Below are 13731 nucleotides of genomic sequence, written 5' to 3'. Positions count from 1 at the left end.
ATCCAGGGAGAAAAAGGGAGGTCTCTCCACTCCATCAATGCACATGGGGCTGACCCCAGTACAGAGCCAGCACCCCTCAGGGGGGGCAGAAATTGGGGCTGACGTAGAAGGTAGTCATGCTGGGATGAGTCTGAAGGATGCAGACATATAAGGGCTATTTTCGCCCATGAAGAGTTGGGATTTCATGCAGGTGGGTCCCTGTCCTCCTCTCCAGCAATACTCCCCAGAAAAAGGGGTTTTGCCCAGTCCCAACAGGGCTGTTCCCAGTCAGGGGGTGCTGGGTTCAAGCAGAGATGTGGTGGAGGGAGTGTGATGGCCCTGGCAGGGCCACAGGCGTGGAGGAAGAAGGCTCCCTGGGGAGTTTGGGCTGTCACCCTGCTGTCCCAGAGCTACAGGGCACACCTGCTGAAATGGGCTCTGAGCTGGAGCTGCAAAACTAAAGGCAGGAGTGATGGCCCAGGCAGGTCACCAATGAACTGGGCCGTTTGTTCCCTACTGACCTTTCTGTGCCTTTCTGCAGCTCCCAGCTCCCTGCTGTGCCTTGGGCCTGTCCCCAGAAATGCAGACACCCCCATTTCTCTGCAGCCTCCTTGTCTCCTTTGCCCTTTCCCCACCCCAATCCCACGCCAAAGGACCGCCCAGCCTCTCTCCGGCTCATTTCTCTTGCAAGCTTTGTTTGGTGGGTGTATTTTGCATTTGCTTTTTCTTTTTTGCTATTCACAGGGAACAAAGAGGGGGTCACAAACCCAAGGGCAGACGTCAGGACAGGGCTGACAAGCCTGGGAGAAGGGGTGATGCCACCCACCCCGGCAAGGTCCTTAGAGGCTGGTAAAACCAGGGGGAGAAGGGCTTTGCTCCACGGTGCCGGCTCTGCCCATCCCTTCCTCTCCCTGCCCGGTCCTGCAAGGTGGCTGCTGCACTCTTTCACTGCTCCATCTTTCCGCTCCATCCCTCTGCTCCATCCCTCCTCTCCATCCTTCTGCTCCATCTCCATCCCGCCTGGCCCGGACGTGGCGCCGGTCACGTCTGCTGCGGCAAGTGGCAAGTCTCGCCGATGGCAATGACCACGTCCTGGGGATGGCGCTCCCGGTGCCGCGACGCCTCGGGCATCTCGCTCATCTCGTTGACGCTGTTGCTGATGCAGTTGATGTCGCTCTTGTTGCTGTTGTCATCCGGGCTGGGGCCAAAGATCCAGTCTGGAGGAGGGGAAAGCACAAAACAGGCCCCTGGTTACCTCCGGCTGTTCCCAGAGTTCAAGGTGGCTGGGAAATTGCTGCCTCCTGCTGTATCCTACCCTTAGGTCTGTGTCCCTTGCCCAACCCTGCCCCTTCAGCTTCACTCCCCTGGTGCTGAGATCTCTGCTCTTCCCAGCTCTGGGCTGATTTTCAGGCTGCTGGTTTCTGGAAGCCCTCCCAGCTTAGGGAAATGAAATCACCCTGTTAATCCCAAAAAATGAGAATGAAGTGCCTCCAAAGTGAAGTGTGCATCTGGGGTCTTTAGTAATGTATTTTATATAATGGGTTTTTACTGTCAGACAGAGTGAATGATTAAATAACTACGTGACATGGGGCAATAACTCCAAATGGGGCTGGAGACATGTCTGGGAACATGGCTTTTCTGCCTTGAGAGTATATTATAGCCATGCCAGGGCCTCAAACCTCCATGGCAGCTTCAGGGCTGCATTTATTGCTGGTCACCAGAGCACTAGGACGTGGGTCTGAGTTGATCCAGCCACTGCCACAACTCTGGGAGTGACTGATGCCACTCCAAAGTACAGTGTCACTGCTGGATGACAGCGTGACCGAAACATCCTGTGCAGCACAAGGGGCTGCAGCTGAGTGAAGGCAGGTGGTGCTGCTTCCCAAACAGCTATCTTTAAAAAATTTGGTTTTTTGGGCAGTGAAAGGCCATGCCCAGCCGAGATGGGGAAGCACCAGTAATGAGGATACCCAAAGCTGGGGAAACCCAGGCAAGGGGAGAGTAGCCCCAGGTGCTGCTGGTGGTGGTGGGCAGTGGAGCACCAGCACCCCTCTGCTTTAGCTCTGCTACCAAAATAAAGCAGAGGTGGCTATCAGGAGGCAGACAAAAGGATCAGCCTGGTTTCATTGTTCCTGAGGAACTGTGCTTATTCTCCAATGGACCTCGAGGAATACCATTTCTCTTTTGTGGTGTGGGGTGTTTTCTGTCCCCACAGTTACAGCTCTCCAGTGGAGGGCACAGGCTTCCTGATGGAGCAGGGACAGAGAAATGCCATCCCATCCCAGTGAGATTATGTATTTCTCATGGGCTGCAGAAAAAAGTTTTGCAGCAAAACTGGGGCTGTATGATGACAAATGCCAGGAAGGGATGCCAGGTGTGAAGGGAATGGAAGATCTAATTTCTTGGCTCACCAGTGGTGTCCAGACATTCTTCAGGTGTGAGCAGAGAGACAGAAATGACCTGTTGGCCTCCCTGTGCTCAGTGTGTGCACTGTAGGTCAAATTTTGGGCTTTTTTGAAAGCCCCAAAGCTTCTCCTTCTTCTTCTTTTTTTTTTTTTTTTTTTTTTTTTTAAGAATAGCTAAAAGTTTTGTTGTTTTTGCAATGCAATATTTCTTCTCCAGCCTGAAGCCATTTGGCCACACCATCTCAAAGAATACAGAACATGACTTCCAGAGTGATATGCTATGAAGCCAGGGTAGGTGACCACACTGGCAGGGGAACTGGTCAGGGAGTGGAGGGGGTTGTGCCCCACTGCCAGCATGGTTTTTCTATTTCCTTCACCTTCATCACTGTGCTAGCAGGGTTTGCTGGTTGCTCAATGGGAAAAGCAGGAGAAGAACAACCAAAGTTCCCTCAGCTACCACAGTGCTGGCAAGAGTGATTGGGAAATTCAGCAAAGAAGTGTTCCAAAGGTTTTTGGGGAGCCCTGCATCTGCCCTGAGTCCCAACCAGGACATTTAGCTTTCACTTGCATAACCCACAGCTCCCTCCAGAGACTGAGCTCCCCATCACATCCCAAGGAAATCAGCCAAGCCCAGAACGCTCATTTAGGTCTTTTTTCCTTTATAGCTTTGATTCTGTTTGGCTTTACTGGGTTTAGACTAAAGCCAAACACTCCAACACCTTCTTCCAGGTCTAGCCCTGCCTGATCCATCCCAGACAAGAGCCTCTTGCCCGCAAGACCTTGCAGGCTCCTCCAGTCCCCATGCAGCCACTTGCCGTGAGGAGAATCCGAGGGCAGTAACAAGATTGCCTCCTACAAATACTATTAAAGTTCTCAGCTTGCTTTCCTTGACGTCAGCTGTAAAACTCCAGTAGGAGCAGCAGGGAAGAAGGGGAAGAACCTGTAGAAAAAGTGGTGATGGGTCCTCAAATATCTTGGGAGGACCTGGATGAGGATTTCTGTGTGCAACAGAAAGCAAAGAGCATTGCATGCCTGTGAGTAGGGGCAAGTGGCATTTGGTGGCCAGATGATGAACCCCTGGTGATATTTGCAGGCAGGACAAGAAGCCAGAGCTGGATGAGGCACTGTGGTAAAAGTAGAAATGCAGGGGATGGATACTTTGGGAGAGTGCTGAGGGCACCAGCAAAAGCCGTTTGAATGGGAGAAGTGTCACAGTGCATTGTCACCAAAGGGGATGTGGCTGGCCAGGGTGCCCGGGGAAGGTGGCTCGTGTGAGCTGCTGCAGTCTAATTCCTGGGTAGGAGCAGGCTGGATTGTACGCGCTAATCCGAACCACCGCTTCCCTGGGAATTATTTCTGGAGCCTGCTGGATCTAATTACCCAGTAATCTGCAGGAAGATGTAATTAGGCTGTCATTAGAGGGTATTTACTGCGATGCCTTTATGATTTGACTGTGTAAGTAAGGAGTGAAGTAATTACACAATTACATGTTATTTGTGGCCATTTATGGCCTGTAACTTCAGTGTATTGCCATGTGTGTGGAAGAGGGGAGCAAGGCCCTGTGGAGCTGGCAGAGGATCTCCTGCCAGCAGGACCCTGTAGAAACAACAATAAAAATGTCAGCACCCTCATGTCCACTGCCAGCCGCTGCCAGCTCCGTCCCAGCCACACACAATCCTCCCCAGTTTCTCCCTCTGGCTCCTCTCGGCTTGTGGGTGAGAAACCAAGGTGTCCCAGGGTCACCCATGGCGTGTCTGGGGAGGGATGAAGGAGAGCAGAGAGGAGACCTGCACATCTTTGGCGTCAATGGGATTAAAGCTCGCCCTGATGCGGAAGGAATTTTGCAGGGATGGGAGGCACAGCCTCACGTCATGCGCAAACACACACTGGAAACCTCGGGCAATGAACCCTGCAGGGGAGTGCAATAGGGTAAGGGGGGGTGGCAGAGGGCTGGGAGCCAAGGGGTGGTGGTGAGTGGCTGAAGGGAGCTGCAGCCTTCAGCATCATGTCAGGTATTTCTCTCTCCATCCCTTAAAGCTGTCAGGGGGGATGTATGAGCAGCAAAAAATAGACACAATTGCCACCAAGAGGAAAACAAAATCCTCTTTGGGATCAAAGTCCACATATAGGTTCGCACCATCTCCAGGCAGGAGGTGAGCAAAGTCAGGCTGAACCAGGACACCCAACGGACCTGGGACAGCAGAGGGCAGAGCAGGGATCACACGGTGTGCTCCTGGGGCAGTGGCATGTCCTCATCCAGGATAGTCGCACTTTGGAGAGAAGGAAAAGCATTGCCTGCCCCTACCCAGCCACTGGAAGGAGCTCGTAACACATGCTGCAAAATCCAGGGCATGCACACAGCTGTGTATGTGGCTGTCTTGGATAAAAGAGAGGGACAAAGTGACTTTCTCAGCCAGGCTGGGAGAGCAGCATCTAACCCAGAGACACCTCTTCCCACTTGTCAGATGCTGCCAAGGCTCAGTGTGCCTGCTGGGGTCTGCAGGGCCAATGGAGAGGTGGGAAGTGCTGAGCTGGGGTGAGATCAATACGGAGTGATTGATCCAAAGCAGCTGGAGAGAGGAGATAAAGCAGACTGGGCAAATCAGGAGCTGTGGAATAGCAACTATATTATTATTATTATTATTATTATTATTTTTATTTTTAATTTTTGTTTTTATTTTTCTTCTTATTTTCCCTAAGTAGCAGAGCGATGTGGCTCAAAATGCCCCCACACCTCCCTGGCTCTGTCCAAGTCTCCAACAGCACCCCTGGAAGCAGGACTCCTAGGATATGCTGTATTTTTGGGGACAGAGAAACACTGGGGATGCCCAGATGTTGGAGAGTGCCCTTCTTGTACCAGCAGAATGAGGGATAGTCCTTGCTCAGAAACCCCTGGCAGGGAGCAGCCTCCTGCTGTCTGTGTGCACTCTCATCCCACTGGGGTAGTCAGGTTCCCTGCATTCACTGGTAGGAGGGTGGGATGTCCACAAGGCACTTCAGCTGCTGGAAATGAGACATCCCAAGCAGAAGAGCAGAAGGAGGTGGGAGAAAGGGCTGAAATTTAAATGCAGCCTGGTGAGTGAGACATTCACAGTCCCTGTAGAGATGGAAACAAGCAAAGGAAGGGGCAACATGTTCGATGAACAATCAAACTCGTGCTCTAGTTTTGCTTTAAATGGAGCTGGGTGTGAAAGCAGCTGCTAAAAAAGCTCCTTTCCCATCAGCAGGAGCAGAAGAACCTCTTTCTTTGAAATGAGTTCTAACCTAGCAATCACATTGTGCTCTGCAGCAAGGCAGGGCCAGCTCTGGCCGGAGCATTCCCACTGGACATGAGTTCAAGGGTATCCCTCATGTCTTTGACATGATGCAGCAGTCGCAGCTGGACATGATGTCTGTCTCATTTGCAGGACAGACTCTACTTATTCATTAGCAAAATCAGCAGATAACTCCCAGGTTTGTTCTGATGGAAAATCTACCTCTGCCCCTGGCAACAGCAATTTGTCAGAAATCCCCTTTTCCCCCTCAGATTCACGTCTTTTAAAATGAATTTGATGTTGGGATTTGTTCTCCCTTCCCTGTTTGGCAGAAATTCATCAGCTCTGCTGTGCTGGCTGAGTCAAAATTGTCCTGCCCCCCAAAGAGCATGACCACACTGCTTTGCCTATGGACAGGTAAGGACACTGTCCCTCTGCAGAGCTGTCACCAGCATGAAGCATCTGGGGGGGAAAGGGGTGACATGGAAAAGGCACTCAATTAATTATGATATTCTCTTAAAAACAGCTTCTCTGCACCAGAGCAACCCTGGACCAAGCCTGCATTTGATCTCAATCCCATCCTTCAGGCAGTATTGCTGCTCCAGAGAGGGTGTTTCTGAGATGGTGGTGACTCAGGTGTGGTAGGTGGGAGGCAGGCATGCTCCTGGGGATGGATATTTGCTGTCCATAGCTTCCAGCCTTAGATCTTCCCCCCTGAGGCAGAGTGAAGGTGACCAGAGACTGAGGAGCCAGGCTTGGTCTCAGCTCAAGGAAGACCAGCGCTTGCAGAGCAGTAGAAAGACACAGTCCTTGCCCCAAGAACCTGACACAGCCTGTCCCTGGACCACAGGACAGCAGGAGTGGGAAGGCTGCTGTGGGATGACACATCCCTGAGGCCTCGGTCAATCCCTGACAGTGTGTGCTGGATGTCATCCCTGTGCTCTGGCTCTGAGCTCCAAAGGTTTGGCTGCAAATGCAGCTGTTCTGGAGTCAGCCCTTTCTGCAGGGCCAGACCACTGTGGCTGCTTGTTCGGCCAACAGCCCCAGCCTGTGAGAGGGAGTGGGAATGATCCTGGTGAAAGCCATCCTACAGCAGCCACCCCTTCCCTAAACTAAGCTAAGGAACCCCTGATGCACCCCCATGCACCAGAAGTGAAACAGGCAGGGGATTAGTTTCAGAGGTGGGTTAGAATCAAGAGGGGGAAATAGAAGGGAACCTGATGTGGTCTCTTGCTTTTCCCACAACTTTGGGAGGCAAAGGAATTATTCTCAAAACAGAGCTAGAAAACAAGACGTATAAGTCCTCTCTGACAGGCTCAAGACGCTGTCTGCAATCCCTGCCGTGGGTTGAATTATCCTCAGAGCCCTGCAGTTCTGTGTGGAGCAATTAAAAGTGGATCCCGTGTCCCTGCAGGATCACCCAGCAGCTATTTTCAGCAATGCTACATTCAAACACAGTTTCTTTGTTCAAGGAGACCGTTTCCTAAAGAAGACTGAAATGTGGCAGTTGGAGATAAGGCTAAAAAAATAAAAATATGGCTCGTGGGTCAAAAGGGCAAAAAAAAAGAAAGACCCTGCTCCAAGGATGGTGTAGAGTTTTCAGCAGTCCCAAAGCCATCGACCAGCACTGCCCTGCCGGTGTCAGTGAACCTGCCCTGCCTTGCCCCAGCTGGGCATCTGCATTCCCAAAGGAAAAGTTCCCTCCGAGTTCTTCTCTGGAGATCAGCAGCGCAGAGGAGACCTTGGCTGAACAGGGTGACACCAGCCAAGGTCTCCCTGCAAAGCGCTGCTCCCACGCAGCCCGTCAGACCCTTCCCGTGTGGTTCCCGGGCAGGAGCGAGATGCTTTCCCCTTTCCCGGGGACCGCACGCGTGCAGTCTCCATGGCAACAGCTTTGTTTCTAGTCAAACTTTTTATTTTTTCCCCCTTTTCCTCCTTTTTTTTTTTCTTTTTCATGTTTAAATAAGAGCGATATTCAGTGAACTGCTGGGGATGGAGGAGGGAGGGCGGGCTGATTCCCAAGGATTGCAGTAATTAGGCGCCTCGTACGTTGGTGACAGGCTTGTCATTTGCCAAGCCAGCTCTTCGCCGCAGCGCCGGCTCTGGCAGCTCTCCAGCGCTTCCGAGTTAAGCAGCTTTCCAAATGCTTCGACCCAATTTGCCTGAACTGGTGGTCGGCTCTGAGCCGTGCTCATGCAAGAGCCTGCCTCCCACCCTCTTTGCGAGGCTCACATCCAACCCCAAGCAGAGACATCTGATGAGTTTTGGGAAAGTCAAACATGAGACTTTGCCAGCTCAGAACAAGCAGGGAGGGACTGGAGAGAAATTAAGGTGTTTGGGGCTCTCCTTGGCCAGATCTCCCCAGGAAGAGCTGAAGAGGGGCTCTTTCAGAGTCCTCTTATCCATATCCAGCTGCTCTGCCTTCCTCTCTCCGACAATGCACCTTTTCTCCTTCCCCAATGCAACCTCCCATTTTCCACTCCTCCCCAGCCTGCTGGGCAACACAGCAGTGTTCATCTCCCCCTGGGGATGCCTGGGCAAGCTTTAACTGATTTTTTAAGAAGCATCTGCAAGAGAGGTGTCAGTGTCTCAAATACCCGTTTAGATTTCGCAGGGGAAGAGCTTGGCAGCATCCCGAGAACCCCTTTGCCATCTGAAACTGAGTCCAGCACCTGCTTCTCATTGTTCCTCCAAGTGCAAGGGCTGGGTGATGCTTTGACTCCCCAAGCCGTGTCCAACAAGCTGTTATTGAGGAGTCATAATCATCCCTGATGCCTCTGAGTGACTGTTTAAAGTAGCGATTAACTATTCACACTTTAATCTCCCTGAAACAGGCTCCAGCCCTTTGGCATCTTATTTCCATCTCTCCCTGTATATTTCTAAACGTGATTAGTGCAGAAACGCTGATAGCAGAGGCTGGAGCTGCTGCCGAGTATATAAATCCAGGCATTGTGATAAGGCAGCTAATGGAGCAGCTTCTTATTTACTATCCCTTGGTCTCTCTGTCCTGTCCCTAAAGTAATTTTATGCAAACTCATTCAAATGAAACCTGCTCTTTAAAGGCTGTTCCTTGGCAGTGTTCACAAACACGGTCTCGTCCGCTCTCCTCCGAGGACTGGCTCATTTTAAGTGTATAAACTGTGGGAAGATGGGCCTGGAGTGCTAACTAGGATGAGCTGGAGGCAGCCTTCGGCACTGAGGGATGCTGCTGGAGTTTGGGAAATGCCTTCTCCTCTCTGCCTGGAGGGGGAAGAAGCTCAGATCTGGATTTCTGACCTTAACTCAGAGAGATATTACCTGCACCCGGGGCAGGGAGGATGCTCTACCCTCAGCAAGGGATGTTAAAATGGAAAAGGCTTCTTCCAAAGTGGCAGGAAGCAGGCAGTCCCTGTGCTTGTCCCTGTGCTTGTCCAGCTCCTGGGATGGCCATGGTGCTGTGAAAAGCTGTGGAAGTCCCTTTGCAGGCTTTGCACCCTGCTGACCTCATCCCACGCAGAGGCTAAAGTTAAAGGTCACCAGGGAGCGTCGATGCTGAGTTGGAAACAGCACATCAGGGGCATAGAACCCAAGCGTGGCTGCAGCCTCCCTTCCTGCCTGGAGAGCATGGCATTTATGTGGATTTTGGCCCTGCTTTGCAGTATCCACCCAAGGGGTGGTGTTTGAGCACCCACATCTGTGCTCTCCTTCATCAGGTACCCCAGCAATGGGGGCAGAGGCATCTGTTCTGTGGGGGCACTGGGACTAGACCAGCCCCTGCCTCGGGGGAGCTTCTGACCTGGCCTGACCTGGTCCTTTGAGCATCTTGGGGCAGGAGCAAGTATATTTTTAGGTGCTGTCTCCACTGCCTACCTTTGTGGGGAAGGCAACGCTGAATCAGACGAGTGGCAGAGTAAGGTGATGTTACAGCCCCAGCAAGCTGCTGATTAAGTGTTGAATTTGACACTTAAAGACAATATATCCCTTCCTTTCCATCTGGGGTGAAGAAAGACTCCTCAACAGCAGCTCCCTGCCGTTTTCCTGGCTCAGCCTCATGTGAGACCCCAGGTACTGCTCCCTGCCAGGAGGTTTGACCTTTCTTGTCCCAAGTAACTCCTCTCTAAATCCCTGTGCTCTGGATCTGCCAGTCCTTGCCCAGTCATGACCCTCTGCCCAAAGGACTTGGCTTGCCCTCCCATCAGCAAGGCAGGGGTGCTGCCCACCCGCAGGCACTGCTCGGAGTTCTGGCTGGCGTGTATCTCCTGTGTCCCAGGAGCAGGGAGATAAAGCAGAATCGTGAATGAACACGTGGATTTTGTTCCAGATGAGTGTGATCTCCCTCCCCCTGCAGAGAAAGAGCCTGCAGGGCTTCAACCCTTACTGGGGGTCAGACTCAGAGCAAAGATGTGCAAAGGGATTTCAGCCCTGCTCCCCTGTGGGAGACATTGCTCCCCGCAGCTTTTGGAGGACATATGTACAGATATGCACATCTGCAGGAGCCAGGAGCTTAAATCTCTCTGGGGATCCCTTCTGGCTCCCTATTCAAGCTGGAAAACTGTCACCAGCACCCTGAAGCAAGGTCCTGACCCCCAAAAGGACACGGTGAACTGGCTGTCAGGATGTGAGGGCCAAAAGTACCAGGGATTCGGAAGGGAATTGGGCATGTTCACACTCCCCAGCAAGACCAGCCTTACAAATTACAGGGCAAAGAGCAAGACTATCACAGAGGACTTGCCATAAGCAGCCAAGCACCTCTGCCTGCACCACTTTCTGACCACAGCAGTCAGCAGAGTGTTTGTGCTCTCATCCCCGATGGTGAGGGACAGTGTTCATCAGCAACAGGATGAAACCAAAGAGCCAGCAAGGCAAATCTCAAAACAGTACACCTTCTTTGGGCTGTCATTGCATAGATTTGTTGCAGGGGCTGTGATGGCTGTTCTAAGGGAACCAGACTGCTGAGTTGTGTTTCCTAGGAGTTTGTGGATTCACTGGTGTCTAATAAGGGGTTAAGATCATATGGCAGCTTTTCTTTCACAGTGCACTAGTGGGCTGTTATCCTGTGCTGAGGTATCTGTTGCCATGAAACTTTTCCTGTTGGAGACCTCTAATCCAAGCTCAGCTGAAACTGGCCAGGGGATTTTCCAGTCCTTTGGCAGCACAGCCTCACGCACGCACATTTGCACACACGCACAGGGGCACGAGATCTGTTCCTTTAGGAAGGGGGCTAAACCCAGAGATTTCCTCTGGGAAGATGGTCAACACAGAGCTCAGTTTGGAGAACCCAGCACATTAAATAATCTAACACCCTCGCAAATGTGAAAGGGACAAGGCTTAGTCTAAACCCCACTCAAATCAAAGGAGACACAAACCATCACGTCCAGGCTTGGCACCAGGCTCTTTCTGGCCACAAGCACACAGCACATGAAGCCCACACTCACCTACAAAGTCGTAAATGAGGTCCTTGATGAGATGCCCAACGATGGCGTATGCCACTGCCACCACCACCAGGGCTGCCATGAGAAGGTAGAGGACAGCCTTGGGCAGAGGAATGGCATCTCGAGGTGGGGGTTTGTACTCCTTGTAGAGTTGGTCATTGTCTGAGTATGAGTACTGGAACAAGTGGTCCAGGCCAGCTGTGAAGTTGCTGGAGTTCATGGACTGGCTATTGGACAGGTAGTTGTCCTGTTCGGGGTCCTGGAGGACACTTACCACCGAGCTGGTGGTGGCTTCCACTTGCTGTACCAAGTTCAGAGTCTTGTTAACGCTGGGGAGAATTTGGGAAAGGAAAGTGCTCCAATCTTTGATGGCACTGATGTTGCAAATAATCATAATTGCAATGAGGAAAGAGGTCTCCAAGCTCAAGAGACTTAAAAAGGAGAGAAAGAGGTGAGAATTGCTGTGCTTACACCAAACCATGTACTGCAAAGCGGGCAGAGAAGGTCTGGATGGGGTAGGTTTGTCATTTGCAAATTCTTACATGATCCGGTAGGGATGCATCTGTGGTACCTCGGTCTCACTCCTGGAAATGCCCGCAGAAAAGCCCTATGGGCATGAAGTTCCTTAGGAAAAAGTAGATGCCGGAATAATTTTGACCGATATCATTTTTATTCCTCAGCCATCTCTCTCTTATGCTACTCACTGATGAAAATCGGAGAGACAGGATCCTGTAGATATTTTCAGTCATCTGGAAAAGAAAGATAAATTGCCCTTCTCCAGCTTTTTTTTTTTTTTCTTCAGAGGCGATGGTCCTTGGCGAGACAGCAATCCCCCCTTGGCTCTGCCCCGGGCTCGGTCAGGCACAAGGTGTGCGGTGCCGTCCTGACTCTCCCGTTAGCGCTGCCCAGAGCGTTCGCAGAGCAGAAAAATGTTCAGACCCCACAAAGTTCAGCTGCTCCCGGTGTGTGACGGGCCCGGCGGCGCGCAGCTCCTGGCCATTCCAGCTTGGCTTTCAGCAACTTCTTCTACCGGCATCTCCCGATCGATTCCTTTGAAAACAGAACCAAGTCAGAGACGACGAGCACGCCGGCAGAGAGTCCAGCACCCGCTCCCCAGCCCAGCCCAGGAGCGGCCGGGCTCGGGTTTTACCTTAAAGACTTTTGCGAGCGAACAGCTCCTCTCGCCTGATGCTCCAGCTTGTTTTATTCAGGGCTGGGCTCCCTGCGGAGCTCCCCGCCAGCAGCCGCCGCGCCGGTGCCGCTGCCCGATGCCGTGTGCGGGGTGTTGGTGCACGCGTGTGCGGACACTCCTCCCCGTCCTCTTCCCTCCTGTCCCTTCACCCTGCAGCCCTGCCGGCTCTTCCCAGCCTCCCCGGCTCCAGCAGCGAGGGGGATTAGCTGCCGGGAGGTTGGCTCCACAACTCCTGAGCGTGCTGTGAAGCAGGCGATGCGTGGCGGGAGCGTAGGCTCAGCCTCCGCCGCTGCTTCCCCGGGGAGTTAATCCTTTCGATGACAAAAGATGAGCTTTGATCCGTCTGCTGGATGTTCCCGGGGAGGTGGAGGGGAAGGTGGGGAGCGGCCGGAGCGCTCGCGTGGGCGCGCGTGGGTAGCCCAGGTCCAGCCGCCCGCGGGCGCTGAGCTCAGCCTTTGTCTGGGAGCGGAGCCGCCGGCAGGGAGAAATCACATCGCGGGCGCTGCCGGGAGCGGGAGGACATCATCAATCCCACCGCCAGCATCCCGGAGTGATGCGCCCCACAGCCCCGCTCTCTCCCCGGCAGCCTCCGCCCGGCAAAGTTTTGGCATCGGAAGGATGCCTGGTTTGCAGAAAGCATGGAGGGTTTGAGGCTGAGCTCCTTCACCGTCTCCCCTCCCTGGTAAGCTGTCTGTGCCAAATGGGAAGAGCCAGCCTGTCCTTGGTCACCTTGATAATGGTCTTAAACTGGTTCATGTTCCCTACAGATACATCTCATCTGCCTTGCTGGTGGGATCTCTGGGATCACTGGGGTGCTGGCTTGGTTTGAAGGCAGTGGAACACATTTAAAGAGGAGGAAGAGGAAACCTTAGAGAGGGGGAAATTGTCTTTCTATATTTGGAGGTGAAAATAAATCACAGCTCCATTTTTCACTTTTTTTTTTTTTGGGTGCTGTTTCCCCATATAAAAAACAGCTGTCATGAGGGCAAGGAAATCACCACATTAGGCCTGAAAGCAGTAAAATAGAGCTTCTGAGAAATAATAGCAAAAGATTAACTTTGTGTGTGTGTGTGACTGTGTGTGTATTACCAGCCAGCAGCAATCCTGCCAGCTGCCTGGGGGTTGGAAGAGTATAGAATAAAATGGCAACATCTCTCCTGTACAGTAATACCACCAGGGTTGGGGTTGGTGATGGACAAATTGTACAGCCCAGGAGCAAAGAAAATGTGGAGAAAAAACCTTTTCTGCCCTCCCTGAATGTGCATGGACCATGTGACAGTCACTTCTGGTGCCCAGGACCATTTAACAATATCCTAAAATTTCTTCTCATGAGTGACAGAGCCATGACTGGTTACAGAAGGATGTCTGGGAAGCTGCATGGATACACATCCTGCAGTGGGATAGGTCCTGATGTCCCCCTGTTCCAGCATCTTGATGCCTGGAGTTGGAGCTCTGCCTCCAGAGCATGACACTTCAGAGATGCTTTGAGG

The 13731-nt window shown here is 52.3% G+C and overlaps 1 protein-coding gene across 2 annotated transcripts; it reads right to left on the bottom strand.

The window, feature by feature from the left end:
* Positions 1-671: 671 nt before the first annotated feature.
* On the bottom strand, positions 672-13140 carry LOC146433765 (uncharacterized). Of its 2 annotated transcripts, XM_085067695.1 has the most exons (3): positions 12200-13140; positions 11053-12099; positions 672-1196 (listed from the first exon to the last, which is right to left on the bottom strand). In XM_085067695.1, exons 2-3 carry the CDS (start codon positions 11528-11530, stop codon positions 1021-1023), a joined length of 654 nt encoding a protein of 217 aa, XP_084923821.1. In that variant the 5' UTR covers positions 11531-12099; positions 12200-13140; the 3' UTR covers positions 672-1020. The 2 variants fall into 2 exon arrangements, with proteins under 2 accessions (XP_084923821.1, XP_084923823.1); XM_085067697.1 differs by lacking the exon at positions 12200-13140 and having other exon boundaries at positions 11053-12176.
* Between the last annotated feature and the right edge of the window lie 591 nt (positions 13141-13731).

Source organism: Lichenostomus cassidix, chromosome 8 (assembly GCF_008360975.1).
Source record: "Lichenostomus cassidix isolate B80296 chromosome 8, HeHo_3.0, whole genome shotgun sequence".
NCBI classification, from domain to species: domain Eukaryota; kingdom Metazoa; phylum Chordata; class Aves; order Passeriformes; family Meliphagidae; genus Lichenostomus; species Lichenostomus cassidix.
Note: the sequence above shows the minus strand (reverse complement) of the source record. Positions and strands in the feature narration are given on the sequence as shown.